Here is a 26,731-nt window from a genome sequence, read left to right as displayed (position 1 = left end):
GAACTTGATCATTGCAGTTCCATACATGCACGTTTGAACTCGGATAACTCGAAATCCCTGTCAGCCAAAAGAAAAGGTCCATATGGCGTCTCCACTGTGGGTATGTCTTTATAGTACATAGACTAGCTTCTGCCCTGAGACAGCTCCATTCTCCAACTCTTTCAGACCAGCCAGAATTCCTTCAAACCCGGTATTTTCCACCCGAGTAGGATGGACTTGTATCTTTCCTGTCGCTAGTAAATCGTACGCAATTTTCCAAATCTTGGTCTGCCATAAAGCATGCGCCTCATTGTTACAAGTCCAATTGCCACCCTTTTCAAAGTCTTCACCGATGCCGACATAAGCCATGGTGGCAGTATATTTGACATCATCTCGAGGCAATTTCGGTGCGCGAATAGTGCCATAGTGTGCTCCAGGGTTGGTTGTGAGTCCGTTGGCACAAGCCCGGGCTGATTCATCGGTTCCGATACAATCCCAGGCGTATTGCAGTTGGTTATTCGTGTAATCGTTGATCTTTCTACCGATTTCAGGGTCATGGGTATCAAAGACCTCGCTGGCTCCGCGGGCGCGAACCATTTCAAAGTTCTTCGGTGAGCAAGTGGTGATTACGGAGTAGCCTGCTCTGTATTTTTTCAGTTAGCTCTTCTGTCTTGTTCACCGGAGAGGAAGTCTCACGCCTTAGCAAACTGTATTCCCAAAGAACCTGTTGCGGAGCTTCCACCATAGATCAAAACTGGTACCTGAGTAGTGATCGGTTTGGACGGCGTATTAAGGCCGAGCCCGTAGCCCGGCTCAAAGAGGCCTTGGCCCACAGTGGTAATTCCACACCCCAAGGTGGACGCTGCTTCGAAGGAAACCCCTGGTGGAATTTTGATAGCAGTAAACAAGGGCGCGACGATATACTCCGCGAAGGTACCGTCTTCGGTTTGGATTGAGTTTCCACCATGGGCGAAACCACAAATGCGATCGCCTTTCACCCAGCCCGGCGAATTGCTCTGTTCCACAACACCCGCGTAGTCAACGCCGAGCACGCAACCTTCCTTGGCCATTCCGAATGCAACATGTTTCCAATCAGTTGGATTGAGGGCGACGGTTACCACTTTGACAAGAACGGTGTTGTCCCGAATCGGTGGCAGAGGTCGGTCGGTTACCAAGCGAATCTGCTTAGGTTCGGTGAAGATGATAGCCTTCATGCTGTGTATTTATATGGAGACAATTCAAAGTATGCTTCTTTTGTTTAAAATTCCTTTGCTTCACTTATCCATTCCAAAGTGGGCAGTGAATTAAACTAAATAACGAAAAGGACTGTTCCGTAACGAAGATTATGTTTTGAAATCCGTCACAGATCCTGCAATCCTCCCATCCTTTATTCCTACTAAGCTAGCTTCTGACAAATCCAAATATTTCGATGAATACCGATTGTTAATCTACATAGTCTATCTATATCTGCAATAAATGTACTTTGCCCCCTTCCTTTTCTCTTTCCATTATTTGCCCTTACAATATATCGAAAACTATGTCAGTCCCGGAGTATGACGGTCAATATCGCCTGACGCCTAATGTCGGGTTCGACGCTACTAAGCTTACTGGAAGAAGCGTTGTGATCACAGGAGGAGCTAGCGGTATTGGAAAGGACATGGTTAAGGCTTTCACGGCCGCTGGTGCATTTGTAACTATAGGTGATTTTCAGGAGAGCGGCCAACAGCTAGCCGAAGAACTTGGCGACCGAGCGACTTTCGTCAAGACAGACGTGACGAACTGGTATGACCTAGTCAATCTTTTCAAAACAGCCATTGATCAGTCTCCGTATCATTTGATCGACACTGTCATTGCGAACGCTGGAATTTCGGGAAGAGATTCCCTGTACTGGGACGGTAAATATCCTCATCCAATATTCTCTCAGATACTGCTATATTGGTGGTCTAACCTATTCCTTGAAGACAGCGCAAGGGACGAAGACCCTATTGAGCCATCTCTCAAAGTGCTTCAGACAAATCTTATTGGTTGTATTTACACTTCGAAGCTAGCTTTGCACTATTTCGCCCGTCAGCCGAATCATGGAAAATACGATCGTTGCCTGATTCTCATGAGCAGTATTGCTGGATACTGTGATCAACCCGGAACACCAATTTATTGTGCATCCAAGCATGGCATTCGCGGTGTAATGACAAGCCTTCGTCGGACAGCGCACAAGCAGAATGTGCGCGTAAACCTACTTGCTCCTTGGTGAGAGAATCCCCATATAACTCAAACCACGATAGAGATACAAGTCTGATATGATCATAGGTATGTCCGCACACCGGCTATACCGCAGGCGAATCAAGACCGCCTCACCGAGAAGGGGGTGATTTGGGCAAAGCCCGAGGACGGGGCAACCGCTTCTATGCACATTGCTTCCGATTCCCTGTTGAATGGTAGGGATTCTCTATATATTGAGTTTGAACTGTTAAATTTGACTGTAAAATAGGGCGGTGTGTTACTGTCGTGCCGCGAAATGAGGATCCTCGAGGGTACATGGATATGGGAAAGGATGACTTTGTCGAGGGCGATCCTGCATACGGTTGGCAAAGAACCATGATTGCGGCAAGCCACAGGACATAGATAAACTCAATAGCTTTCTCATCAAATGACAAAGCTCGTCAGCTTAACCCAATTCTAGGTACAAATGATATTTTCAGTTTAAGAAGAAAATCTTTTCTCACGTCTTGCTACAAATGAAAGTGTCAGGATCCCTGAAATTAACACTAAGAGACAGATACAGAGAAGTGAAGGTGATTGGGATAGGAGCTGTGTAAGGGTAACATCTACGACTAAAACGTTAGTGAAGAGGGAACCTGAGAAGGAACCAAACCCCGTCTGTCTGTCTGCGAACTGGGTCGGCCACTGTGGTTATATTCTCTACGCTCTGTGGGGTTTACCCGATATTGTGCCCCGAAAAGAACGAAGTGAGATTGATTAGCCTTTTACCCGTTTGTCGATGGTTCGACTTAGTTCCTGATCTACACCAGTCTTATATCACAACAATAATCTCTTTCTCTTTCTCGTAGAGAAGATGAGCGGTATGAAAGAATATATTGGATCTGGAGCCATGGAGGAACTAGGCTTTGACCTTCAAGTCGACGAAGTCATAATATCTTGATATCGACCACTTGACGGGTGCTTCAAAAGTATCAGTGCTTTGTTTCCATATTACCCTGTGATTGTCCTGTTTGTACCAGAAAATATCCTCTGGACCAGATGAAGAAAAGCGACTTGGTTCCAAATTGCCCTATATTCCCCCCGAACAAAACACAAGGGCCAAAACAAGTGTACCCTCTAAGATCGGCAATACTCCGAGCTCACTCTAACAGAAGCTCTAGATGATGAAGACGAGGCAAGCACTCATATCACGTGGCCAGACACGACGGATGGGATCAAGGCCTTACTACGAGCTAACTCTATGACTCCAGAAAGGCGCTCTGAAATACAAGAAAAGCATAATATGCTCATACAGTCATGCCATCAAGATTTAACAAGTGAATAGCAAATTCACTAGATTGCTTGATTCTCCGAAGTTGTATTTGTTAGTCATCTGATATGTCCTCTCCCGTTATCGTTAGTCAATTTTGATCAACAACAATCCACACGATTCAATGCTTTTTTTTGTCCTGCGTCTCCACTTTCTACTTTTTAGCTTCAGCGCCGAGGCGAAATGCGCAAGTCCTCCAGTAGATATAGGTCCAACCTTAATGCATCAGTAGGGCGTATCAGGCTGACAGGACAATGCCATTTTTCAAGAAGACCCGACAATATGTCCTGTCCTACGTAAATCACTATTTCAGCCATTAACCATTTTCCCAATAGGTGTTTAGTAAGTGGGATCAATCTGCAATAACCAAATATGTTCTAAAGTAGATTTGATAAAACCTGAAGCTATAGATCAGGTTTTGTTTCTTTCTTTCTTACATCAGGATATCCACCTTTCCTAGCATGGTTTGCTAGCATAGTGGGCCATGCAAGAAGTTGTTGGTAGTACTTGATACCATATATGTCAATTCTGCATTATCCTGAGGCAGCTCTATTGTACTCCTTACTTGTGACAAGAATTCCGTTCTATATATCCCCATGTCTGTCTCACATCTGAAAGCCAAAATTATCCTGTATCTTTTTCGTGATAAGTCTTGTCCGACCATTAGAGTACCGACGAATTCTTGAGCAGCTCATATTGGCAAGATGTTGATTGCGTGCTGTAGTTCGAGTAAAGTATGCACCGCACCGTGGACAATAGCACCTCGGGGCTTGAGAGTCCCGTTCTCGCTCGTGCCGCCGCAAATTGCTCCAGCTTGAGAACACTTTGCCATTGCAACCGTGCTCCCAACATATTGGAATTTCATCCATAGGCGGTAATTCATGTGTCTCGTCGAGGCCAAGGACCCGTGGGTCTGGCGTTTGATTCAGGGTGTGGTTGTCCGGGGAGGCTTGAAGTATGCGCAGGAATGGATCGTGAGATGGGTCTTGAGATTGATTCGTAACGGTTCCGGTTGGCAGAATGCCTTGCGAGAGAATAACGGGTTCGTTTTGTTCGCTGCCATTTCAACCCGAGTCAGCTGCTTTTGCTTTCTCTTACTATCTTCCTTTTAACCCGATCCACTACCTATTCAGTGTGTTTGTCTTTACTTACTTGAATGGTGACCTGAAGTATTTGCATTGAAGCTCATTAATTTCTGTCGTCGTGAAAGTAGAGTTAAAACAATCTTGGACTTCTGAAGCGCGAAAAAACCCATCCTGGATTTCATAAATATCCGGACTCGTGTTTTTTAATTCCGACAAGGATAGTCGAAAAGACTCATCGTCACTGTCCATAGAGTCGTTGGTTGATAATTTGTCCTGCTCCTGGGCGGCCTTTCTGGAATTCATCAGCATCGGTCTATCTGGGTGGGGTCCGAGAAGCCTACCCAAGCTGTGGTGCGGGAGCGAAGCTCAACGGTGGAGTACACATGGCTGCTAAAGAGATAGTGGCGATTGTTATACAGAACTAAGGTCTGATTTTTGGTAGTGAGGGTGGACGAGATTCAATTGAGAGGCCAAAGGCTTTTATACCTACCCATTAAGCTCAAAAGTACGAGAGAAGGATGAAGTGAGATTCTGATTTCCTTCCCTTGTACATATTTAGCGTATTGGCCAAGTGTGGAATCTCCGCCCCAGTTTCATATGCTCCTGTCTTTCCAACGCGGAATGATGCGACTGGCGTCAGCTAATTCTTCGATCCTGAACCTTGGTAGCCTCGGCCAGGTAAGCATATCCCCATTTTCAGGATCCGGCCCCCCATGGTCTGACACGCGTCAAAGATGATTGACTCGGAGACTGGATCCCCCGGACCGAGCCCGATATGGTCGACATGTCGCCACTTCAGGCAGCCTAACGGGCAAAGTGTGTAAGATATGATGTACATACCAATCGTTTTGATCAAATAGGACTGTTGCTACAGCCGAAGAAAAAAAAAGAAATAAAGAATAGTTAAAGAACTAGAAGCTGACGAACCGACAGCAGGAAAACCCTGTCAAGTACTTTTTCCAGTGCTGCAAAAGCAGTGAGCCGATCTGCTCCGAGCTCGGACCCTTGTTGATCTCAATGGGGTATGGTTGCCCAGACGGGAGGGATGATGGTCCGGTCCTTCTTCGGCCCCAACCGATGGCTTCGACTAACTTCGACTTGATTTCCCACAGGTCCATGGAACATAATCTCACCCCGTCATCCGTAACTGATTTGCAGAAATTGACTTGAGCCACAAGTTTAAAGCCGTAGATGGTCTTGTAAGATTCTGTATCCACACAGAATACGAGGGCATAATTGGCGAACGTGAATGGTGGTTGTTGAAGCGCTGTTTAGAGGGGTATTTCACGAGGACAGACTGCATTCCAACGGGCATCAAACATTGTTATCGATGATTCAAGACATGTCCGAACAGTGTCCCATCGACCGCAGTCTGTTCCAAATTCATCAAGATAGTGTAGCGCTGCCCTGAAGACAAAGGCCCGACTCGGTGGTAGCGTATCCATTTCTGCGAGCGTCATATTCTGTTGAGTTGTAGCAATGTCGTTCACCATCTGGATGGTTGTCTCCAGTGCAATATGGGAGCTCAAGCATGAAACCCCCGCTGCACTATGGATGACCTTCCGGTGGAGAATGAAGAGCGCCCTAAGCAGCCGTGTTAGGGTTAGCACATCGCCTCATCAAGCCACCATTGGAAGACACGAATACCTGAAGATGATGGCATTCGCTGTACAGAATAGCCCCCATCGGCCTTGAGATTGATCCATTGTCAGCGCTAGACATCCTCGCAGCGAGTAATCCAATTTGTCAAGCTGAGCCAATCGGACAGTGACATCCCGCTCTTCTGAGGCTTTGAACACTTGATCCAAGAGCCATATGGCCTGGGTCACTCTAGCCAATCCATCGCAATCTTCAACGTTTGGACACCTTTTGGAAACGATATCGTTGAATAGATCCGAGTCCCACTCCAATGACACAGGCTCCCTTGGTAGTGAAACTTGTCCCTCTGCAAAGCGGGAAAGGACGGGCTGTTGAACTTCTGCTTCACTTAATATAGTCCTGTAATAGCTTTAGATTTCCAGTCTCACTCAAGGTAATACGATTCAAGAGCTAACCTTTCGGTGATCACAACGCCCCACCAAGTATCACTTTTCTCTGTCGCTTGTGAGGGGTTATCAGATCGTCCAGTCAGGCTGAGAAGATGAAGGCCAATTGTATAACCCATTCTGGCACAGACGCTAATAGAGAAAAAAGCTTCATGAATCCTTCGAGTCGCATATTCATAACTAGCGATGATTGTACCAGCTTGGACAAGGTGAAGAGAATCCGGAAAAGATGCCAGTGTCTGGGAGTACAGCGATTTTACAGTAAAATAGAGGGTCGCTTGGTCAACAGCAGAGCTAGAAGTGACCAGGCTAGGATGGTACGTTACCAGGGCCATCGACAAAAGCAATACTGAGAATGTCGCAGAGGGTAGCGCCGCCGAGTGGATCAGCTGTTCATGGAACCGCGGGGCCGATAGGATCGGTATGAAAGAATGCATGCCTCGGAAGTATCGGAGGCAGATCTCATCTATAGTTTGATCGGTCAAACGAATGATCCGGAGAATCTGCAGATACACTGTGGAGTGGAGGCTGGTTGGTTCGTCTTGCAAGACCGCTGACAAAGTCTCGGCTAGCAGCAAGGACGAGCTGATGACAGGACTAGAGATCATGGGCAGGCGTCTCAATTGAGAGTATTTTGCATCTATTGAGGATTGACAGGTCAAATTCTTCCTGTAGCCATATTAGGAATTGTCACAGTTGTCAATACAAGCGTAGAAGTACCGGGCGCAGTATCCACAGCGCGGCCGCGCCTTGTCGCATTTCTTCTTGCGAAGCTTACAGTTCACACAGACAGGGGATGTTGTTTCTGTAGGCATGACGAATAAGGAAATTGCAAAGAGGGCCCAAAAGGGTTGTATCTGATCAAGCAGGTTAGATCAGATTCACCTGGTTTAAATCAATGTGCGGGGCGATTTTTATCATGAAGGGGATAGCGGCGCCGAAAAGCGGACCTCGTCCCGGACCACCCGGAGTCCGGCCAGTCTTTAGTTGAAAATGGATCGTCGAGTAAGATCGTGTCGGCCGATGGTCGGATCGAATAAGGTACTTTTGACATTCTGTCGGCCGCCTGTGGGTCCGTCCCAGTGGGACCCTTGTGGGTCGTGTCGGCCGCCTGTGGAGAGCTTAAGCGGCCGTCGGTGGATAGTGTCGACGTGTGGACGAAATCGCCAACACCCTCAAAGAAACCAGTAACCTTGACTCAATAGAATTGCATATAAAACCCTGAATTTGCACGTAAGATGGGTTGACCGTTTTAATAACAATATCAACTTCCAATTCTGTGTGCTTTCCCCATCAACGCCGTGATGTCTTCAAGCAACACAAGTCATGAGGCCTCTAAAGAAGTTGACACATTTAATGATGCGGAACGCTCCGAAAGGAACGATCCAGTGGTCACTGCTACCAAGCCAGATCTGCCCCCAGAAGGAGGCACTCGGGGATGGATTTGTGTGGTTGGTGCATTCATATGCCTATTTTGCACTTTCGGCTTTTTGAATGCGTGAGTGTGCCTCGGAAATGATTGATATGTTAGAGAATACCTCTGGTTGACGTCGTGCAACTTTGAACAGAATCGGTGTCTTCCAAACATACTACGAACAGCATGCTCTCAGCAACTATAGCTCTTCCGACATCTCATGGATCTTTGCAGTCCAATTATGTTTGATGTGGGCAATGGGGCCCCTCTATGGCCGTCTTCTCGATACCTTTGGCCCTGGCCCAGTGCTCTACCCGTGCAGTGTGCTCTGTGTGTTTGGTCTATGCATGACAAGCCTGGCAGATGAGTACTATCAAATCTTTCTTGCGCAGGGCGTCGTTTTTGGAATCGGTGCCGGGGGTGTTTTTACATCTGCGATGGTCTGTGTCGGCCAATGGTTTGTCAAGAGGAGAGGGCTGGCTCTCGGTATCACGGCGTGTGGCTCGAGCTTAGGTGGTGTTATTTTCCCGTTCTTCGTGAATCGTATTGTTGAGGAGAAGGGCTTCTATGGATCTGTCCGCTACACCGCATTGTTCATTGGAATTCTGTTGACAGGCTCTTGCTTCATGGTGAAATCCAGGCTCCCGCGAAAACCATGGAATGGAAAAGCACAGTGGTTCGACTTCACCTTATTCAAGGAAAAGCAATTCGCTCTTTACAGTCTGGGAGCCTTCTTTGTTATGTTTGTTTGCACTGCCAAAGATTTCTGACCGGAGACATTGCTAAATTTGGGATAGGTGGGGACTCTGGGGTCCATTTGATTACCTCCCAGGCATGGCTCAAACAGAGGCTTCGTTCTCTTCGGATCTTGCACTTTATCTCATTTCAATCATCAAGTGAGCTTCCTAATCCAGTCATTTAACTTAAAACTAAGCAAATTGCAGTGCGACTTCTATACCAGGCCGCATAATTCCTCCCCATATCGCAGATCATATCGGTCATTTCAATGTTGTCACCACATGCGCCTTCGCGATTGGAATCTCAATTCTGTGCCTCTGGCTACCCTTCCATTATCACCCATCTCATGCGGGCCTGATCATTTTTTCGCTCATATACGGATTCGTATCAGGGGCTGTTGTCTCTCTGCTCATGCCCTGCGTTGCTAAATCTGGGAAGTTGGAGACACTAGGTGTCCGATTTGGAACATTCCAAATGGTTGTTGCTCTTGGGTATTTCTCCTGTCCTTTCATACTCGTGTTCAAGGCTTCTTTTGCTAATTTTATATAGCTGCCTGACAGGCCTTCCTATAATGGGTGCAATTCTGAAGAATCAAGGTGGAAGCAACTTCGCCGGGCTGGAAATTTTTGGTGCGGTTTCTTCGCTACTTGGCGCGACTTTCCTGGCTATGTCGACTTATTATATGGCCAAGTCGCGCGGGACTTGGCGAATCTAAAGGTCGGAGAAACCTCGTGGAAATCTTTCTATTCACTCCCTTGCGCAATACAGATAGAGATTAACGCGAATTTGGGATCTTCTGGCTCTCCCTTGTTCAGCGGCCAAACGGCTTCAAAGACAAGGTGTCTTTCTCTTCACATTATCGGTCTTAGACCTTCTACCGCTGTTTCTAGACGGAACATGATATTTTTTGACATTTCAGTTTAAACAACGAAGAGAATATTTATGCAAATAGAATGCCACTAGTCAACTAGTAAGTGAACGAGCGGTCATGATGAATATAATATGCTCGCTAAAAGTCTCGAATCTCCCCTTGGTCTATGACAATTCTTTCCAAAGAGAAGAAACACAAAGCATTGTTTTGTGATACATTTCAAGTGGCCCTCAACAAGATACATGAATTTTTCTCTGGGGACTCAGATATGATCATCTAATTGTCATGATTCTCATTGGTCATTGGCAGCTTGAAGCCTCTGATACATCTGTAGACTAGGAGGATGGAATGAAAAGATTATGGTTCCGTATGTCACCTTTTCGGCTCTAAAAAGCACATTGTGACTCGGTGTTGAAATCCACTTTCTTGACCAATGGCGATGACATTGCATTCGAAGGCGAAATATCAGGAAACGTCAACGAGCGATGAGACTTTGCGAGACCGTATTGATTAGGCACTGGAGAAAACAATGCACTGTTAAGGCAGAAGGCTTGATGTAATAATCTCTGCATCATTTTTCCTTGGCGTCGGCCATCTTTCTCGATACGATCGGTGGCAGACCTGTGGGGTTTATCAGATTTAGCTGGTCTAACGTCGAGGCCATGGCGGGACACAAACCAGATCAGCGTGCTCAACAGAAGATTGATCGAATTGGTGTGAGATTGAATTCTATGTCGGTATTGGCTGAATGAGTCTTCTTGAAGATCCCAAATAAACCTCCGCCATTGAACCTTAACATGCGCGATGAACTCCTGGGGAAATAATTTGAGGCCATTTTTGCTATCGCGTATGACTGTAGGACTCTGTCCCGCTTCCCGGCACTTTGCTGTTGCGTTCTCCAATTCTTCTAGAGTTCGGCGACATGAGCGGAGCATGAGCCCAATTTGACGGTGATAGTTGCTGGCATCGCCGTTTGATGTCGGTAATACTGTAAGAGAGGCATTTTGAAGACAATTCAAAGCACAGTTCAAGCCGAGCAAAATGTCATCCAGCTCTCTGAGCCTGCGAGGTGCATCTTTCCGACCAGATGTCGCAGCAGTAAAGAGCCGGTACGTAATTTGACTGCAGATATCGCCGATCGAGAGGCCGAATGACATTGTGAAAATGATGAAAGAAAGAGCGATAAATTTCAGGGGTTTGAAAATTTATAAAAGAGAAAGTGGCAGCGTCGAAACAAAAGCCGATGCATATTGCTGGAGAGATGGGGTGTTGCCAAAATTTTCAGGTAGCAAGGCATCCGTGAGGCTATATATACGATAGTTACGTCAAGTGCTTGTGACGCTGCTGTGGCATGTAACACATGTGTGGCATATGAATCCCCAATGGACTTGCTTTCGCCAGGCTCAACTTGCTGTACCTCTTCAATATCATCCGTCTCTCTCTCAAAATTAGGTTTGTGGCTTATTCGGATCGAATTGATCATGCGTTACTTCCTCCAGACATATATACATAGAATTCTGCGCAAACCAGCCTACGCCAGTCCCAAACCGCAATTAGTTCGGTTTTTGGGGCTAGTTTCGGAAACCAAAGTCATAGAAAGAGGTGTTAGTAAAGATAGTGATACAACATTCATATAGAAATTTATATTTTCTACTTTATATACAATACTGACCACACTCAAGGGTAATACCTTATTATAAAAATGTTCCAAGCTATTATACATAACCGGGATTATAATTCTAAATACTCGATTTCTAAGATACGAGCGAATTTATATGATTCTCTCAAAACTAAATCAGGAGTTAATAGTTGTCAATATACTAACCAAAAAGCGGTTAATAATAGTAAAAAATTGTAATAACTCATTAATATATCCATCCAAAAAAGGAAATTCCTCGTAGAATAACGCATTTGCGGTACTGATCACAATACTGCCCGAGAAAACAGGTTCCTTACCCTACCTAACTAGTTAGCCGGTGACAAAACAGACTCAAATTAACCGTGGAACGGAAAATCTATCAAAGCCATTAGTGTTTAGCGTATTGTATCTTCTTCGACCTTAATATATCCTCTCGTGACTGTTTATTATAAATTGATCCAGCCCTTTTTCCACCCACCCGGTGCCTCCAGCACAAGCTTCATCCATTCCCATTCCTATCCAAGCGATCATGAGAAATTCTGTGCTCATATGTAATGGGTCAATGCATAGATCTAGCTAAAGAGATGAAGGAAGGGAGATCCCCAGGGATGATGAATTATCCATGGGAAGCAAGCAAAGTAAATAGGTGCCATTAGGCGGCTAACAGATAGACAGTAAGCGAGCAACAAGCAAAAAAAAGCCTGAAAGCCTACATTTGCATGTCTACCAAGATGGTATAACGGTAACTATCCTTTCGTAAGAGAGAATCTTATCGGCGCATTATTTCTTCGTGTTCTCGATCTTGAATTGTATTGTGTCGCCTATAATGATCATTAGAGTCAGGCCGTCGCAACCGTCGCACGTCTAAGTGGCGTAGATTTCCGGGCAGCCGCGGTTCATTGAATCTAGATATCCAACCCAGAGTCAAACGAGAAAGTGTGGATGCTTGCCGAGCCGGACAAAACTTCTGTCCCGACTTCCCGAGATATGTCTCCTGTGACTCATTACGACTCATCTCATCCACTACAGCAACTATTTTATAAATTTTTTTCTAAAATTGTAGCTGTTACTACTGTTTTACCTCTGAACCCGGTCTATCTCTATCATTGTTGACTAAAAGTAACAACCCCCAAGAGGACAAAAAAGCCTCGCAGCCCTCGGGAACGATTTGTAAGAATGACGAGCGCAACCCAAATTCGTATCCGACCCGAGACGAAAAGCGACGAGCAAGAAATCGAGGATGTCACATTAGTCGCATTCTTGAATGCTGAACACACCGACCACAACGAGCAATTCATCGTCCGCAGTCTCCGCCAGGCGAACCATCTATCAATCTCGCTGGTCGCAGAAGACGAAGCCACACGTACTATTGTGGGTCATGCCGCTGTCTCACCTGTGAATATCTCGGATGGCAGTGAGAATTGGTACGGGCTAGGGCCCATCTCTGTTTTACCTCAGTATCAAGGAACTGGCGTGGGGTCAAGGTTAATGAAACAAGCAATGGCAGAACTCCAGAGTAGCCATGCAGCCGGGTGTGTTGTATTGGGAAACCCGAACTATTACGAGCGTTTTGGTTTTAGGGCAGATCCTTCTCTGCAACTACCAGGAGTGCCACCGGAATATTTCATGACTCTCACTTGGCGTAAGCCAACACCTACTGGGACTGTATCATATCATAAAGCCTTTGAGGCGTCGGCATAGCTGGGAGGAATGTTCTACATAGCGAACAAAAGGGTCTAATGTCTCCTTCGAAGATGTCATATACACTAGATAATGGAATTTGATTTGGTCCGTACTTGCAGATAATTCCCCTCGCGGGGATCTCTATGGGCTGTGGAGTGATTGCCGAGGGATGGAGTAACAACTTTCAAATTCAGAAATAGATACCCCGCCGAATTGTTCAGAAGCTTAGAGTTGAAATGCGTTATTCCACTCAGACGTATGCCATATACAACCCTGGAACTGCCCTAAGAAGTTTATGTAAATAGCGGGGAATTGCACGTGCCTGCTCGCCCTAGTTAAAAATCCGGCGTCCTCAATGGCTTGCGCCATCAATTGCTCCGACGAAAGACACAAAGTTGCACTGAGTCACTTTTTTGAATTTTGAATTTTTGAAATGTCTTCATTGTACGACGTCCTTGTCACTGGCTCGGCTGGTCATCTCGGTACCGCTCTGATGCTCAAGCTACCTTCTCTTGGCTTCAAACCCCTGGGCATTGACATTCTCCCCTCCCAAACCACGACACTTGTGGGCTCTGTCAGTGACCGAGCCTTTATCTTCTCCCTTTTCAACTCCAACCCCATTAAGCACGTCATTCACGCTGCGACATTGCATAAGCCACACGTCTGCAGCCACAGCAAGGAGCAATTTATCTCGACCAACGTTATTGGTACTCTTATTCTCCTTGAAGAATCTTCTAGGCTCGGAGAGCAGATAGAGAGCTTTGTCTTCGTTAGCACAACTAGCGCTTTTGGTATGGCGCTAAGTCCCAAGCCGGGGTACCCCGCCGCTTGGATCGATGAATCTGTTGTTCCGTTGCCAAAGAATATCTATGGTGTGACGAAGATTGCGGCTGAAGATATGTGCGCACTGGTACAAAAGCAAAGTGGAATGCCTGTTTTAGTCCTTCGCACAAGCCGATTCTTTCCCGAGGAAGACGACGATGAAGACCGCCGCGCGGCTATGAGCGACGAGAACTTGAAGGTTCTAGAACTGGCCTACCGTAGATGCGACCTTGAGGATATTGTCAGCGCGTCTGTCTGCGCAATGAGAAAGGCCAAGGATATTCAATGGGGGAAGTATATAATAAGTGCTCCGCCACCTTTCAGCAACGATATACACACACTCGATGCTTTGAATCGAAACCCAGCCGAAGTTGTGACCGAGATCTTTCCTGATGTGAACGCCATATTCAAGGAAAAGGGGTGGAGACATCTCGCAAGGATCGATCGAGTCTATGATTCAAGCAAGGCAGTAAAAGAACTGGAGTGGAATCCGAAGTATACATTTGGAAAGACAGTGGAAAGGCTCGTGCGCGGCGAGACATGGATGAGTGACTTGACGGCGAGGGTAGGCAAAAAGGGCTATCATCCTGTAAGCACTGGAGTTTATACCAAGAGATGAATATAGAGATTGAAAAGAAGAGGTAGATCTGCAAGCTGCCGATCATGCTAGATTACCAAAGCATGCAGACACGCTTCTAATTTATGTCAAAGTCTGTACAACAATTATTATATATATGTCCAGGCTTTCGGGGTTTTGTTTGCTTGTGATTTGCTAGCTGTCTTCCAGGGCCTGTTTTATTCTGCATTCTTCTTGAAGAGATCCATCAACCGTAAAAATTTCGTCTTCCGCTCTTCTCCCTTATATCTATCTATTTAAACTACTGGATAATTGGTCATTTAATCCTCTCCTTCGCATATATGAAAAGGTTGAATTCTCAGGTAGTACTTATATATTGTAATAGAATTGATTTCATATGTTCAAACCACACTTGAATGATAACCCACAAATAGAAGAGGGTGGTTAGTTATTGACATCGATTCTGGTCATTTTCATCCACGCTGGTTAATAAATTCTTGTTCTTCAGAGCGCCCCCCCCAACAGTCAACATACAGTGGAGGTTCAAATATCTTTGCACCCAGTACTTCACGACGGGACGATGCATGACCCAATATAAATGTGCACTTGATGGGTAGGATTCGAATATAGACTGACTTTGATGGAACTGTATGTACATGGGTGACCCCTATTCCATCACTGTATTTGAATTACAGAAAGAATCCCAACACAAAGAAACCCAAACTCAAAAGTCCACCAACCGAATTTTCCCTCGTTGCAGAATTGAACGCCGGAGAAGTAGTAGCTGGACTGGAGACTAGGCTGGATGATGAAGAAGTGACAGCCTGGCTATTGCTGGATGACGTCTGAGTTGGGATCGCAGCGGAAGAAGTAGTATCAGTCTGGGATGATGTCTCTACAACAGACGAAATAGACTCCTCACTAGAGGAAGTCTCACTAGAGGAAGTGGAATCCGTAGTAACCGCAACCGTGGAAGATTCCACTGGTGTAGCTGTCGTTTCAGTGACAGAAACCAAAGTCGTGCTCGGGGTAGCTTGGGTTTCTAACGGAGTTGCAGCAGTCGTTGTCACCGGCACCAAGCCCCCTGTGAGAGGAGCTACGGCATACGGTGGATCGAACAGGCCGAAGTTACCGCATGCGTTGCAGGGCGAAGCCCATGATTTCACAGGCTCTGGAGCTACCAGGATAGGATCACACCGGCTGTTAGGCGCTGCTGTCGCGATCACCGAGGGAGGTTCGGATTGTGGGCAATCTGTACCGAGGTCATTCAAGGTAAGCTGTCGCGTAGCTGAGTTGGTGAGATCTATGGTTGAGACTTGGTTCAGGTCGAGAGAGAATACTACGCTAGTGCCAGAGGGCCCAGCGCGACCAGCGGTATTGTAGCCATAGAGGTAGTCGACAATCATGTATACTGAGGGTGAAGTGCTGTTTGGTGATGAACATTAGCTTCACAGCAAAGGTGCTAGTAAATGGTGGTCTCACAAAGTCTGACTGAGATGCGAATTCACGTAAGTCGATGGATAAACGTGGTGTGGCTGGTTCGTTGGCCAGTAGAACAAGTTGACGGTTCCCACGGACCTGTTTCAAATCAGTACAAATTCCAATGCTGCACTTGCTTCTTTACTTCGTGGAGACTTACATGCTGCAGGTGGTCGGACAGGGATTTGGAGCTTCCGTGATGGTTGTCGGCACAGTAATTGTATTTGTAGCCGTTGTAGTGTCGGTGGTTGTTTCCGTAGTCGTATCCGTAGTCGTATCCGTGACAGTATCTTTGATTATTTCTGTGGTTGTATTCGTCACAGTAGTAGTGTCCGTGATAGTGTCTTTGATTATGTCCGTGGTTGTGTTTGTTATCGTAGAAGTGGTAGTCAATGAGGTAGTCAACCATTGAGTTTCGATCATTGAAACTATGATAGTAGTGGTGACTGTACTGTTGAAGCATGCCGTGGACGTTGTTGGTACAGTTGAACTGTTCATCGGCGGTGGCACCTGAATAGCAGTAGTGGTGTCGATTGTACTATGGCTGGTATAGATGGACGAAGTGGGCCAGGGATCGATCTCCTCAGACGTACAGGTCGTGATACTGCTGCTTGGAGGATCGTGGATTGGGGAGTGCGGCATGTGAATAACTTCACTCTGTCAGCCGCGCCCAAAATAGACTGTTTTTATGTGAATTGCTTACCAGAGCTCTGGAAAGCGTTCGTCCAGGGAACAAATAGCCCGAAAGACACCAATTGCGTGATAGAAAACATGGTCACGGATTTTGTCGCAAGTACAGTGCACAATTTAATCCTTTTTGAATACGCGATACGGATGCAGAGGCCGGACGATAAACAGGAGAGCAAGGAACAGGCGACTCTCAAATAAAAGACCGAAATTAAAGATAAAAATAGCGGTAAACAATGATTTTACAAGACTAGAACTAAAAATCTCGTGTCAACGAGCAATTGCCTTTCGATGCGGTCATCGTGCCTAACACGAGCAGCGTATTAACTGAGAAGAGTAAAGACAGACATATTCACTAACCAAGAAAGGCAAAGATTTCATGAAGTACCGTTGAGCTTTACATCACATCCGAAAGCGAGGCTAAACGAAGCTAAACGAGATTTCTGGTTCCTGATTTGAAGGTGGAGCAGGTTTTTGGCCGACCCTCAGCCGGTTTTGCGACTCTGGCCGTGCGTGGGATTCGACCTGTCAGGGCCGCCCGTTGCCCCTGGGCCCCGACAACGCCGATCTCAATACAACAATTGGCCCGGAGATATTGAATTCGGCAGTGATGTGGCAGTTCAAACTTAATGGCTTGGACTATGACTCCTGCAGGTTCCTGTCGCCACACTAGCCACATGGGAATTAATTTAGTATCGCTATACCCTGAGGCTCACCTATGTGATTTCTCAGGTCACCACAATGCACTCAAAACCCATGCTGGAGTTGACTTTAATAAGTTTTTGGATGTTAAGTTGTTTTGCGACCGATATAGCCAAACGCTCTTCATCTGCCCTCGCTATCTCGCCGAGCGAATATTTGTATTTCCTCCGAGCTTTCCTGGATTGGCTGGGTTTCGTGTGCTAATACTCCAGCTTAGTGAAGGAAATGATGGACCTTGGAGCAGCTTTAATCTCCGAGTTGGAACGCCGGAGCAGTCACTTCGCGTGCTAGTCTCTACGGCTTCCCCAGAGTCACTTGTTGTCTTGTCAGACCATGGGTGCTCCAGTTCAGTGTTTCCCAACGCGCCATCAGACTGTGCAGTTTCCAGGGGTACTTTGTTCAATGAGAATCAGTCATCTACCTGGGATGAACTGGGGCTTTTCGGCATTAACCAGAATGGAGTTGGTCTTGAGGCAAACCTTGGATACTATCAAAGAGCAGACTTTGCTTTAGATAGTCTAAGTATTGGCCTCACAGGCCCGACGCTTAAGAATCAAACCGTCGCTGGGATTGCCACTCCCGATCCTTTTTATCTGTAAAGATTTTCTCCCTCCCTCTTCTTTGTGGTTCAGTGATCTGAGTATCAACAGTGGAATCTTCGGTCTGAACCCGCAGCCCGTCAATTTTACCTCTTTGGGAAATTTCTCTTCGCCCTCATATTTTACTACACTCAAGGACCAGGGTACCATTCCGAGTCTCAGCTGGAGCTATACGGCCGGCGCCAAGTATCGTAAGTTGGACAGTTCCAAGGCAACATCTGCAGCAGAATGTGTCTCTAATCCGCCATTTCGGCCTAGGCTTGAAACAAGTTTACGGACAACTCATCTTCTCTGGATATGATACATCACGATTCACTTCGAACTCAGTGTCATTCTCTATGGCCGATGACATCACCCGTGACCTGGTCGTCTATCTTCAGTCCATCAGTTATAGTGGATCAACCTCAGCCACATTGCTCTCTGAGCCGATCTTGATTTTCATCGACTCAACTGACCCCAACCTTTGGCTCCCTGAAAGTGTCTGTGACGCATTTGAAGAGGCCTTTGACCTCACGCTCGATGATGACAGTGGTCTCTATCTGGTTAACGATACCCACAACACCCAATTACTCAACTCGAATGCGCAAGTGACATTTCGACTGTCCGATGTGTCTTCTGGTGGAGATGCCGTGACAATCACTCTTCCCTATGATGCGTTTGCTTTGACTGCAAAAGCCCCATTGGTCGACAATAGCAGCTATTATTTTCCGCTAAAACGCGCAGCTAACTCTACTCAGTTTACGTTGGGTCGGGCCTTTCTGCAAGAAGCGTGAGTATAAAAAGCTTCCATACTTCGGCACATGCTGACCGGTCCAGATATCTCTCAGCTGATTACGAGCGAAGTACATTTAATGTATCGGCATGCGCGTGGGATGAAGACGCAGAAGAAGACATAGTGACCATCACCTCCAAAGATTCCGATTCCTCTGCTTGCTCGGGCGATGCATGTCCATCAACTGGTGGTAATCCTGACGACTCTTCAACACTGAGTAACGGTTCCGTAGCTGGTATCGCGATTGCGGCATTGGTTGGTGTCGCAATTCTAGCCGCAGTGTTGTTCTTTTTCATTCGCCGTCAACGCCAAAAGATGTCATCGAAGGCCAGTCTGCCGGAGACAGATGAGTCTGTTCTCTCTGGTCCGGTACACAACGCTCCTCCGCCTCCTCCTACCGAACCGTCAGACGATTCTGCTCCACAGTCAAGATTCTGGTCTCCAGATGCCATTCTGAGCGGTATCAGCGACAGTAATAATGGTCAGAGCAGTGGTAGTGGTGGTAATGGAAATCATGAGCAGAGTGTTGATGAGAATGGAATGGAGCTGGATGGGCATGGTACACAGATTCAGCCAGTTTATCACGAATTGGGCGGCACTGAAGTCTCAAAGACCGCACCATAACCGATAGTGCCCTCGCCACACATTGCTCTCTATACTTCTTTGGACAGAATTAATCAGTAGTCTATCACCATCTTCACAATGAACATACATACGGGCTTGTCCTCGACAATGCAGAAAATGACATATTTATACCATATTTATGTCATCTACACGTAGGGTGGGACAATTGCTGGAAACGCAGTTCCAATACGATATTTCGTCACGCATCATATACGATTTAATGGCTTCGTTGCCATATTGAGCTACACGCCCTCTGGGCACAGAGAAATCACAGGAAGAAAGTAAGGAGACAGCTTTCAGCCACTGTGGTTGTATGAATGGCTGAGAATATGAATAACAATATTAATACCAAGATTAGTGTTGAGGACCTTGAAATGTCCGAATGTAGCCAGTAAGTGGCTTCAACTATCTACGACCATATGGCCGAGCCGAAAGTCCTCTTCGCGAGACCGCTGAACAAATCGGCGCGAGAGATTACATTGTTCTTGATACCGGGAAAATTGCCGAAATCTCTCCTTTCATTGAAACAATCATCGCTAAGTATCCAGAGCCTGATTGTTTAATCCACAATGCCGGCGTGCGGCATCTCCTCGAGGTACTACGACAGATCCCGCCAACTTCTTGTAGAAGGTCGACGAAGATCGATATCAACATTGGTGGCCCAGTTCATCTAAGTCTTGGCCTGCTCTTACATTTTAGAAACAAATAGCAAGGCGCAACGGTTATCAATGTCTCGTTAATCGTCGCGCTTGTTCCCTTCGCTATCATCAATCAGCTCTATTAAGGAATAAAAGCGTGGCTTCATATCTGGTCAATGGTCCTTCGTACACAGCTATCCCGTAGCGGATACGAAAATATCTGTAACTAATTTGAATCTCGAACGAAATGATCCGGACGACAACAAGAAGCACAAGAATCCGGATTTCCAGTCCCTAGAAGAATTCATGGCTTTCTTTTTCCCAGCCAGATCGTGGGGATACCATGATTGCACCCGGAACGAGCCGGAATATCGCGGGCGAATGGCATGAGGAATTTGGGACTGTGTCTCATGATCTGTCTGGTGGGCCTTGAATCATTGAGTTAATAAGCAGTGGCCACGGTCACTCTTCATACACTAATTGAATAAAAACTTGGGTAATATTAATGGCATTATTGGGATGTAGATTAACATGGAGAAGGCAACCGCCCTCCTTGTTTAAGTGTCAAGCAGGACATCTAAACGGCCATGAGAATGATTTACACAAAAGGTAGAACGAGATAACTGTCATACTCTCCGCCCATATGCACCCAATGCCTTCCCCGATTACGAATGTGCTCATTGGTGCCAAAGTTAGAAATCCCCTGGTAAAAGCCACTGATTCGCAACTGAAGACTCTCGCCGGCCTCATACTCTACACCCATGCCCCAGATTCCAATTTCGAGTCGCACCACAGATCCTGGTTGGACCTTTTCTTCCTTCTCATGACTGTAAAACGGCCAGTTGGCATGCATAGAGCGAGCTGCATCGATGGCGCGGTTTGAAGCCCGAAGTATTCCCGTCGGGCCCTGGTAAAGAATGACCTCAGTGCGTTTGTCCTCTGGGATATCGGAGATCTTTGAAACGGGCAGATTGTCCCACGGGATATTGAGGTTCAGAAGCTGCTCACCCGAGGTAGACAACTTGCTTAAATTCAGGAATACATCCATGTCATCCAAATCATCGCAGTGCATATATAAAACTGCCTTTGGTATACCGACCAACTGCGTACGCTCGGTGAAGGTATAAGTGAATTTCGCGATGTCATTTGGATCCTCCGAATTGTATGACATTGAACATGGCTCAGGGACCTTATCAAGTGTCAACCAACCATTGGCAGTGAGGTAGGCCTTTTGGTAAACCGTCCGAGGAAGTGGGAAATCATCTTCAACCAAATTCTCTAATGGGGCCTTTTCCCCATATTTCAGGATTGCCATTCGCACGCGAGGGGTCGATTCCCAGCCATTTTCAACTCCTTTTAAATACCGGTCGAAAAAAGAAACGAGCTCAAGTCGAGCTTCCTGGTTTCCCCAAATATCGTACCATTCCTGGTATGGATGCCAACGAAGCCATTTGTGGGGCGAGTTGACCTCTGACCAGCCTCGAATTGCACCCATTCCATGCATTGTGTTGGTCCATGTTCCGGTGATGTAGGTAGGAATGTTGATCTTCGTCATATCGGGCCGTTTGTCGTTCCACCAGTCGTTTGCAAGGGGGTGTTTGTCAAACATCTTTCGGAAGCTTTCAATTCCATTTCGGCCTCGTAGAATGTATTTCATGATCAGGTGATCAAACAAATCGCCACCACATATACCACCTCGAGCAAACTGCTCACGATACAGGTCTCCACATCCTTCCCAAGGCGCGATGGCTTTCAAGGATGGCGGTTGCAGCGCAGCAATGAACCATTGCACAATCTCAAGGTGCGAATTGCCTGCCATTCCAACATTTCCATTGCACCAAGACTGTTGAGCAATCCACTCAATAACACCATACCCATCTTGTGCTTCCTGTGCTCCCATGATTGCCATTATTCCTTCAGAATCAAATGCACCACGCGAGTCCACATTGATAACAGCATATCCGTGATCAACAAATTCCGCAGGATCGGGGGCTTCAAATTTCTCCAGGCCGCTGAGTGTTCCGTCGGGAATTCCGAAATTCCATGGTGTCATGAGCCGCAAGGATTCTATCCCATTAAATTTCTTGCCAAATGGACTCCAGCATAGAATTGCTGGAGTAGAACGTGCCGGGGCTGTCGGGTGTCGATAAATGTCGGCGTAAAGTTTGCAGCCATCTCTCACTGCGATCGCAGCATCATGTTCCACAAGAATATCACAATGTAGTGCAAGACTTCCTGGCGCAGTAGAGCTTCCTTTGGAGAGCACTTCTGAGCGTGGATTTAAGGGCTCATATCTCCCATGACCAACCTCCGGTTCCTTCAACTCCGCCAGTGGGATGTCCACATTGTATTTGACTGGCATAATGTTCACGGGCAATATATTTGAGGATTCGAATGTTTTCTCATGGCCCATCAGTCTCTCGATTCTGTAGTTGCGGTTTTAAACCACGATTCCGATAGCTGCTCCGGCTCGATTCGGTTCGGTTCGGCATGCGGGGGTCGACCCCAGATTTCCCGTGTGGAGAAACTTCAAGAATCCTGGGGTCAACGTACGCGACGGCAGTAATTGAGATGGGGTTGCTAGTCCTCAAAATATAAAAATGAGAGCTTTTTGCACAGTTGTATAACTCAGGTAGTCGCTATTTCCCCGCAATTACCTCTGTTTCAATAAAGCCCAATCATGGATAAGACAGACATCAGTCATGTCGAGCTTGCAGAAGAATCTAACAAGTACCCAACCCAAGATGGACAGGTTGAGCTCTTGAAAGGCAACCAGGTCGTACTCATCCCGGCCCCCTCTGCAGACCCTAGAGGTATGTCTTGCGTTACTGAGTATTTCTGCAAGCTTCTAACCCCACTAGATCCGTTGGACCTCCCTCCGTGGCGCAAATGGATTCTCTTGGTTCTTGTCTCAGCATACAGCTGCACAGCCCTTGTGCTTGCTTCCGGAATGGGTCCTATCTTCTCCGTCGTCGAGCAGGATTATCCCGGTCAGGAAACGAAAGCTAATGACCTCATGACCTACCCGACACTGTTCATGGGCGTTGGAAACCTCATCGCCATTCCATGGGCATACACAGCTGGTCGGCGGCCTGTATTTCTTGCATCAATGTTACTCCTCGTTGGAGCTGGTATTTGGTGCCAGTGTTCAAACAGCTTGGGGAGCCACATTGCAGGCCGCAATATTATGTCGCTGGCTGCCGGACAAAGTGAAGCCCTTTCTCCAATGATTGTACAAGAGATCCATTTCCTTCACGAGCGCGGTCGTAAGATTGCCTGGTTTGTCTTTATCCAAAACATCGCTGCCGGTGTCTTCTTCGTTATCTCCACATACATGGTTTCTGCTTGGGGATGGAGATGGTGGTATGGCTTTTTCACTCTCATGAATGCCCTGATATTCGTTTTGTCGGTCATCTTTGTGACAGAGTCTCACTTTGTGAGACCCGGGAAGAAGCAATCCGAAGGCAATCCGCATTGTATCCGAAGGTAGTCGATGCGATGGAAAATATCACAATTAGCGCTCATGGTACTGTCCTTGACATCGACCAGTACGGACCACATCGTTGGAGGGATGACCTCAAGCCTATAGTTCTCAAACCACGCCTGCGTGATATCCCTATCTTCTACAAGCAGACCCTACAAGGGTTCTGTGTTCCATCAATCTTCTGGCTGCTGTTGCTTAACGGTGCCTTCCTATGTCTTCCAGTCCTCAACTTTCTCAAGTGTCCTCATGCCACCACCGTATAACTTTGCTTTTACATCCTTCGGATACGTCCAGGCAGGCCAGTTGGTTAGCTGTGTCATCTTTCTCCCGTTATTGGGCTACGGAGGCGATCTGACCATCCGCGCCTTGAGTCGCCGCAACAAGGGTCTGTATAAGCCGGAATACCGCCTACCTATGATGGTTATCCCAGCTGTGGTTGGCGTCGTTTGTTGTATTATATACGGACAAGCAGCAAGCAATCCAGAGAAATGGAATGTCAGCGCTGTGGTGGTCTCGTATAATGCTAGCTTCTTTGCGTTCATCGGAGCCAACATCGTCGGCATCACTTACGCTGTTGACAGCTTCCCCCAACGTGCTGCTCCATTCCTGGTTGTTATCTGCGCTGGACGAGGGACTATCTCGTTTGGGTTGAGCTATGCTACTTTGCCTGCTGTTTCTACTGTTGGATATGATGGAACCATGATTGTGGAAGGGGTAATCTGTGGCGCTTTGGCTGTTCTGACTATCCCGGTCTACATTTTCGGGCCGAGAATTCGACCGTTTTCTCGGCGTTTCTTCATGAATGAGGAGGAGAAGTATATTTAATCTACAATTTCATTCGAAAAATGCCCCACGAGGCTATAGAGCTTATCACTGCTAAAGTAGAAAATCCTCACACCCCGGTGGCTATGCTTTGATTCATCATCCTTGCTATAATCATACTTTCTATATCAAGACCAGATATATCTGAAAGATATTATTTTATCAATATCTTCCAATGGCGACCTAGCTACATCTATGTTTCTGCCTGATAAACAGCTTACGTTCCTTTTATTACATTGCGTGGCCTTCGAAAGAAATAGGAACTGCTATGCTATGCCAGCAACAGGAAATTAGAATCCAACATAGAGAAATTGATTTCTACCTAGCACATAGATATAGGAACGGAACTCACGTTTGGTGAGATGAGAACTCAATCACTCCTCGCTATGTGAACATACCGATCATTGTGCTTTTGCTTTGGCCACGAAGATTCCCAATTAAGTTGCCACCAACCATAGTAAAAAAAAACAAGCTAGCTGAAAAGGTGAGTCTGAAGAGGCAGCAAGGGAGCTTTCAACCGAACCGAACCGAACCGGAGCAGCCGGACCGGGCCACTAACGAGGATCTTGATACAATGCAAGCGTGGATATAAGTACCAACAAGGATTTGTGTGATCAAGCAACGTACGAAATAGACGACCGAGTAACTTGAAGCTCGCCAACCGAGTGACCGAAGAAAGCATCTCAACATGTCGGCGACAACAACTACAACTGGCCCTTCCACTCTGCTGAAAACTCCATCTGGAAGATTGTTCTCTCAGGGAACTGAATTCAAATATGGTGACTTCCGTGATGACATTCTTCAGAATGGTTACGCAGTGGTAAATGGTGCGGTTCCACGCGATCGGGCCTTGAAGTATGCAGATGATATCTACACTTGGCTGGAGGAATTGTAAGCCATTTCCTCTCTTGTGATTAAAGAAGTTTCGACAACAAATGTAATGCCTAGCGTCTGTTTTGCACTAGCAAGCTCGGATTCCACCGCGACGACCGTTCAACAATCCACAAAGATCAATTTCCTGATATCAATGAGAAAGGAATGTGCCTGGGCTACGGCATTTCGCACGAGTCATTTACTTGGGCTGTCCGTCAAGAGCCAGCTGTGGTCAACGCTTTCGAGAAGGTCTACGACACGGAGGATTTGACTGTTTCTCTCGACTCTGTCAATATTGGATTCCCCAATAGGAAGGATATCAAACCAAATTCGCCCTGGCCTCACCAAGACCAGGATCCCGAGAAGCCTGGCTTTCGATGCTTGCAGGGCCTTGTCAATCTACTTCCTAATGGACCAAAGGATGGTGGTTTGATCGTTTGCAAGGGTGCGCATTGGTTGAGTGAGGAGTTTCATGCAAACTTCAAAGATGAAGAAAAAATTTGGTCATGGTAAGAAACACTTTTTGTACAACCTCGCTTTCACTGACTTTTATTGAAATAGGACCAAGGAATGGTATGGATTTACCGAAGCCGGGCAGGCCTGGTTGGAAGAAAAGGGCTGCGAGTGGCTCAAGGTGGAAGCTGAACCGGGCGACTTGCTTCTCTGTAAGAAGGATTTACCACCGGTGATATACTATGGTAATACCCTAACATTAATAGGGGATTCGCGCACACCTCATTACAATTTGACTTCTGAGACAGACCAGGACAGGTTCTGTGTCTATACCTGTTTCATGCCTGTGGCAGATGCGACAAAGGAACAGCTTCAGGTGAAGAAGATGGCTTTTGAAGGTAATTATCCTCAGCACTCGGATGAATGAGCATGTCTCTCACTGTTTCTAGAAACCAAAATGACCATTCATTGGCCCAACGCAATGCATGTTGTAGATCTTCCGGTCTTCAGGGACGGAGAGGCGGATCCTTATAACCGCTCAAAGCCTCGTGAACCGGTGAAACTTATTGAGCGGGGATTCAAGTTAACCGGTATCCCTTATCTTGAGCAAATGGCCTAGATGAACTAGTCGCATGGACTAATTTGTGTTTATAAAGGTTTTTTACTATTTATTCTATTGTTTGAGCCTGAATCCTTTCTGAAACGATCACACGGTCGTTACTAGCTGTGCTCAAATAAATGACTTAAATCATTCCAGTCCCATCCCGCCCAGTCAAGAGCCGATGGCCCCCAAGCTAAATCCATTGATGTAATAGTAGGTGTATGATCGGGTAGAAGCGTCTCATTTAGAAAATTATTTGTTCGCTCAGTGGGATTGCCTCCAGAGTCTTGCAGACATTGCGAGGTGAATTGTTCTAGATCAGTGAGAATATCATCAATATTACACACAGTTCTGTGGATTTGGTAGGATTGCTTGGCGAGTTTCATAGCAACCTTCATCAGCTGGCAGAGAAGAATGTTAGCCGAGGAAACCTCGGACAGGACCTCAGGAAAAGCCTCTTACTTACCTCAAAATCTGAACGAATGAGCAATGAATTTCTTTCTCGAAAAATATGCACAGCCAGTGTATATACTGCGGCTAGTGGCGAAGTCATTGCAAGAAGATAATTAGGCGTACCCGAGTCAATGAGTGTAACCAATAGTTTCACCATATCCC

General features: G+C 46.5%; 13 protein-coding genes across 13 annotated transcripts; 8 read left to right on the top strand and 5 right to left on the bottom strand.

Annotated features, from left to right (window-relative positions):
• Positions 1 to 108: 108 nt before the first annotated feature.
• On the bottom strand, positions 109 to 1,193 carry N7508_005876 (zinc-binding alcohol dehydrogenase family protein; the record flags this gene model as incomplete). The annotated part of the gene is made up of 2 exons (XM_058463942.1): positions 109 to 622; positions 676 to 1,193. The coding sequence occupies 2 exons, from the start codon at positions 1,191 to 1,193 to the stop codon at positions 109 to 111; spliced, it is 1,032 nt and encodes a 343-aa protein (XP_058320420.1).
• Positions 1,194 to 1,516: 323 nt separating this feature from the next.
• Positions 1,517 to 2,601, top strand: N7508_005875 (uncharacterized protein; the record flags this gene model as incomplete). Its single annotated transcript, XM_058463941.1, has 4 exons — positions 1,517 to 1,874; positions 1,941 to 2,226; positions 2,287 to 2,414; positions 2,468 to 2,601. The coding sequence occupies 4 exons, from the start codon at positions 1,517 to 1,519 to the stop codon at positions 2,599 to 2,601; spliced, it is 906 nt and encodes a 301-aa protein (XP_058320419.1).
• A 3,263-nt stretch (positions 2,602 to 5,864) lies between these two features.
• On the bottom strand, positions 5,865 to 7,453 carry N7508_005874 (uncharacterized protein; the record flags this gene model as incomplete). The annotated part of the gene is made up of 4 exons (XM_058463940.1): positions 5,865 to 6,177; positions 6,241 to 6,591; positions 6,648 to 7,307; positions 7,359 to 7,453. The coding sequence occupies 4 exons, from the start codon at positions 7,451 to 7,453 to the stop codon at positions 5,865 to 5,867; spliced, it is 1,419 nt and encodes a 472-aa protein (XP_058320418.1).
• A 489-nt stretch (positions 7,454 to 7,942) lies between these two features.
• On the top strand, positions 7,943 to 9,505 carry N7508_005873 (MCT family MFS transporter; the record flags this gene model as incomplete). Its single annotated transcript, XM_058463939.1, has 5 exons — positions 7,943 to 8,136; positions 8,207 to 8,794; positions 8,850 to 8,948; positions 8,997 to 9,281; positions 9,340 to 9,505. 5 exons carry the CDS (start codon positions 7,943 to 7,945, stop codon positions 9,503 to 9,505), a joined length of 1,332 nt encoding a protein of 443 aa, XP_058320417.1.
• A 542-nt stretch (positions 9,506 to 10,047) lies between these two features.
• N7508_005872 (uncharacterized protein) lies at positions 10,048 to 10,818 on the bottom strand (the record flags this gene model as incomplete). Its single annotated transcript, XM_058463938.1, has 1 exon — positions 10,048 to 10,818. One exon carries the CDS (start codon positions 10,816 to 10,818, stop codon positions 10,048 to 10,050), a length of 771 nt encoding a protein of 256 aa, XP_058320416.1.
• Positions 10,819 to 12,476: 1,658 nt separating this feature from the next.
• Positions 12,477 to 13,001, top strand: N7508_005871 (GNAT family N-acetyltransferase; the record flags this gene model as incomplete). Its single annotated transcript, XM_058463937.1, has 1 exon — positions 12,477 to 13,001. One exon carries the CDS (start codon positions 12,477 to 12,479, stop codon positions 12,999 to 13,001), a length of 525 nt encoding a protein of 174 aa, XP_058320415.1.
• A 415-nt stretch (positions 13,002 to 13,416) lies between these two features.
• On the top strand, positions 13,417 to 14,424 carry N7508_005870 (NAD-dependent epimerase/dehydratase family protein; the record flags this gene model as incomplete). Its single annotated transcript, XM_058463936.1, has 1 exon — positions 13,417 to 14,424. One exon carries the CDS (start codon positions 13,417 to 13,419, stop codon positions 14,422 to 14,424), a length of 1,008 nt encoding a protein of 335 aa, XP_058320414.1.
• Positions 14,425 to 15,071: 647 nt separating this feature from the next.
• On the bottom strand, positions 15,072 to 15,788 carry N7508_005869 (uncharacterized protein; the record flags this gene model as incomplete). The annotated part of the gene is made up of 1 exon (XM_058463935.1): positions 15,072 to 15,788. One exon carries the CDS (start codon positions 15,786 to 15,788, stop codon positions 15,072 to 15,074), a length of 717 nt encoding a protein of 238 aa, XP_058320413.1.
• Positions 15,789 to 17,583: 1,795 nt separating this feature from the next.
• Positions 17,584 to 19,245, top strand: N7508_005868 (uncharacterized protein; the record flags this gene model as incomplete). The annotated part of the gene is made up of 5 exons (XM_058463934.1): positions 17,584 to 17,640; positions 17,706 to 17,845; positions 17,901 to 18,040; positions 18,108 to 18,618; positions 18,666 to 19,245. 5 exons carry the CDS (start codon positions 17,584 to 17,586, stop codon positions 19,243 to 19,245), a joined length of 1,428 nt encoding a protein of 475 aa, XP_058320412.1.
• A 1,236-nt stretch (positions 19,246 to 20,481) lies between these two features.
• Positions 20,482 to 22,245, bottom strand: N7508_005867 (CocE/NonD family hydrolase; the record flags this gene model as incomplete). Its single annotated transcript, XM_058463933.1, has 1 exon — positions 20,482 to 22,245. The coding sequence occupies one exon, from the start codon at positions 22,243 to 22,245 to the stop codon at positions 20,482 to 20,484; it is 1,764 nt and encodes a 587-aa protein (XP_058320411.1).
• A 318-nt stretch (positions 22,246 to 22,563) lies between these two features.
• Positions 22,564 to 23,373, top strand: N7508_005866 (uncharacterized protein; the record flags this gene model as incomplete). The annotated part of the gene is made up of 2 exons (XM_058463932.1): positions 22,564 to 22,696; positions 22,745 to 23,373. 2 exons carry the CDS (start codon positions 22,564 to 22,566, stop codon positions 23,371 to 23,373), a joined length of 762 nt encoding a protein of 253 aa, XP_058320410.1.
• A 240-nt stretch (positions 23,374 to 23,613) lies between these two features.
• On the top strand, positions 23,614 to 24,192 carry N7508_005865 (uncharacterized protein; the record flags this gene model as incomplete). Its single annotated transcript, XM_058463931.1, has 1 exon — positions 23,614 to 24,192. The coding sequence occupies one exon, from the start codon at positions 23,614 to 23,616 to the stop codon at positions 24,190 to 24,192; it is 579 nt and encodes a 192-aa protein (XP_058320409.1).
• A 685-nt stretch (positions 24,193 to 24,877) lies between these two features.
• On the top strand, positions 24,878 to 26,134 carry N7508_005864 (uncharacterized protein; the record flags this gene model as incomplete). Its single annotated transcript, XM_058463930.1, has 5 exons — positions 24,878 to 25,080; positions 25,155 to 25,571; positions 25,624 to 25,727; positions 25,782 to 25,913; positions 25,965 to 26,134. 5 exons carry the CDS (start codon positions 24,878 to 24,880, stop codon positions 26,132 to 26,134), a joined length of 1,026 nt encoding a protein of 341 aa, XP_058320408.1.
• Positions 26,135 to 26,731: the final 597 nt, after the last annotated feature.

Source organism: Penicillium antarcticum (genome assembly GCF_028974205.1).
Source record: "Penicillium antarcticum strain IBT 31339 chromosome Unknown utg000005l_segment0_segment0, whole genome shotgun sequence".
Lineage (NCBI taxonomy): Eukaryota > Fungi > Ascomycota > Eurotiomycetes > Eurotiales > Aspergillaceae > Penicillium > Penicillium antarcticum.
The sequence above is the reverse complement of the archived record's forward strand: the minus strand, read 5'-3'. Positions and strand labels throughout refer to the sequence as shown.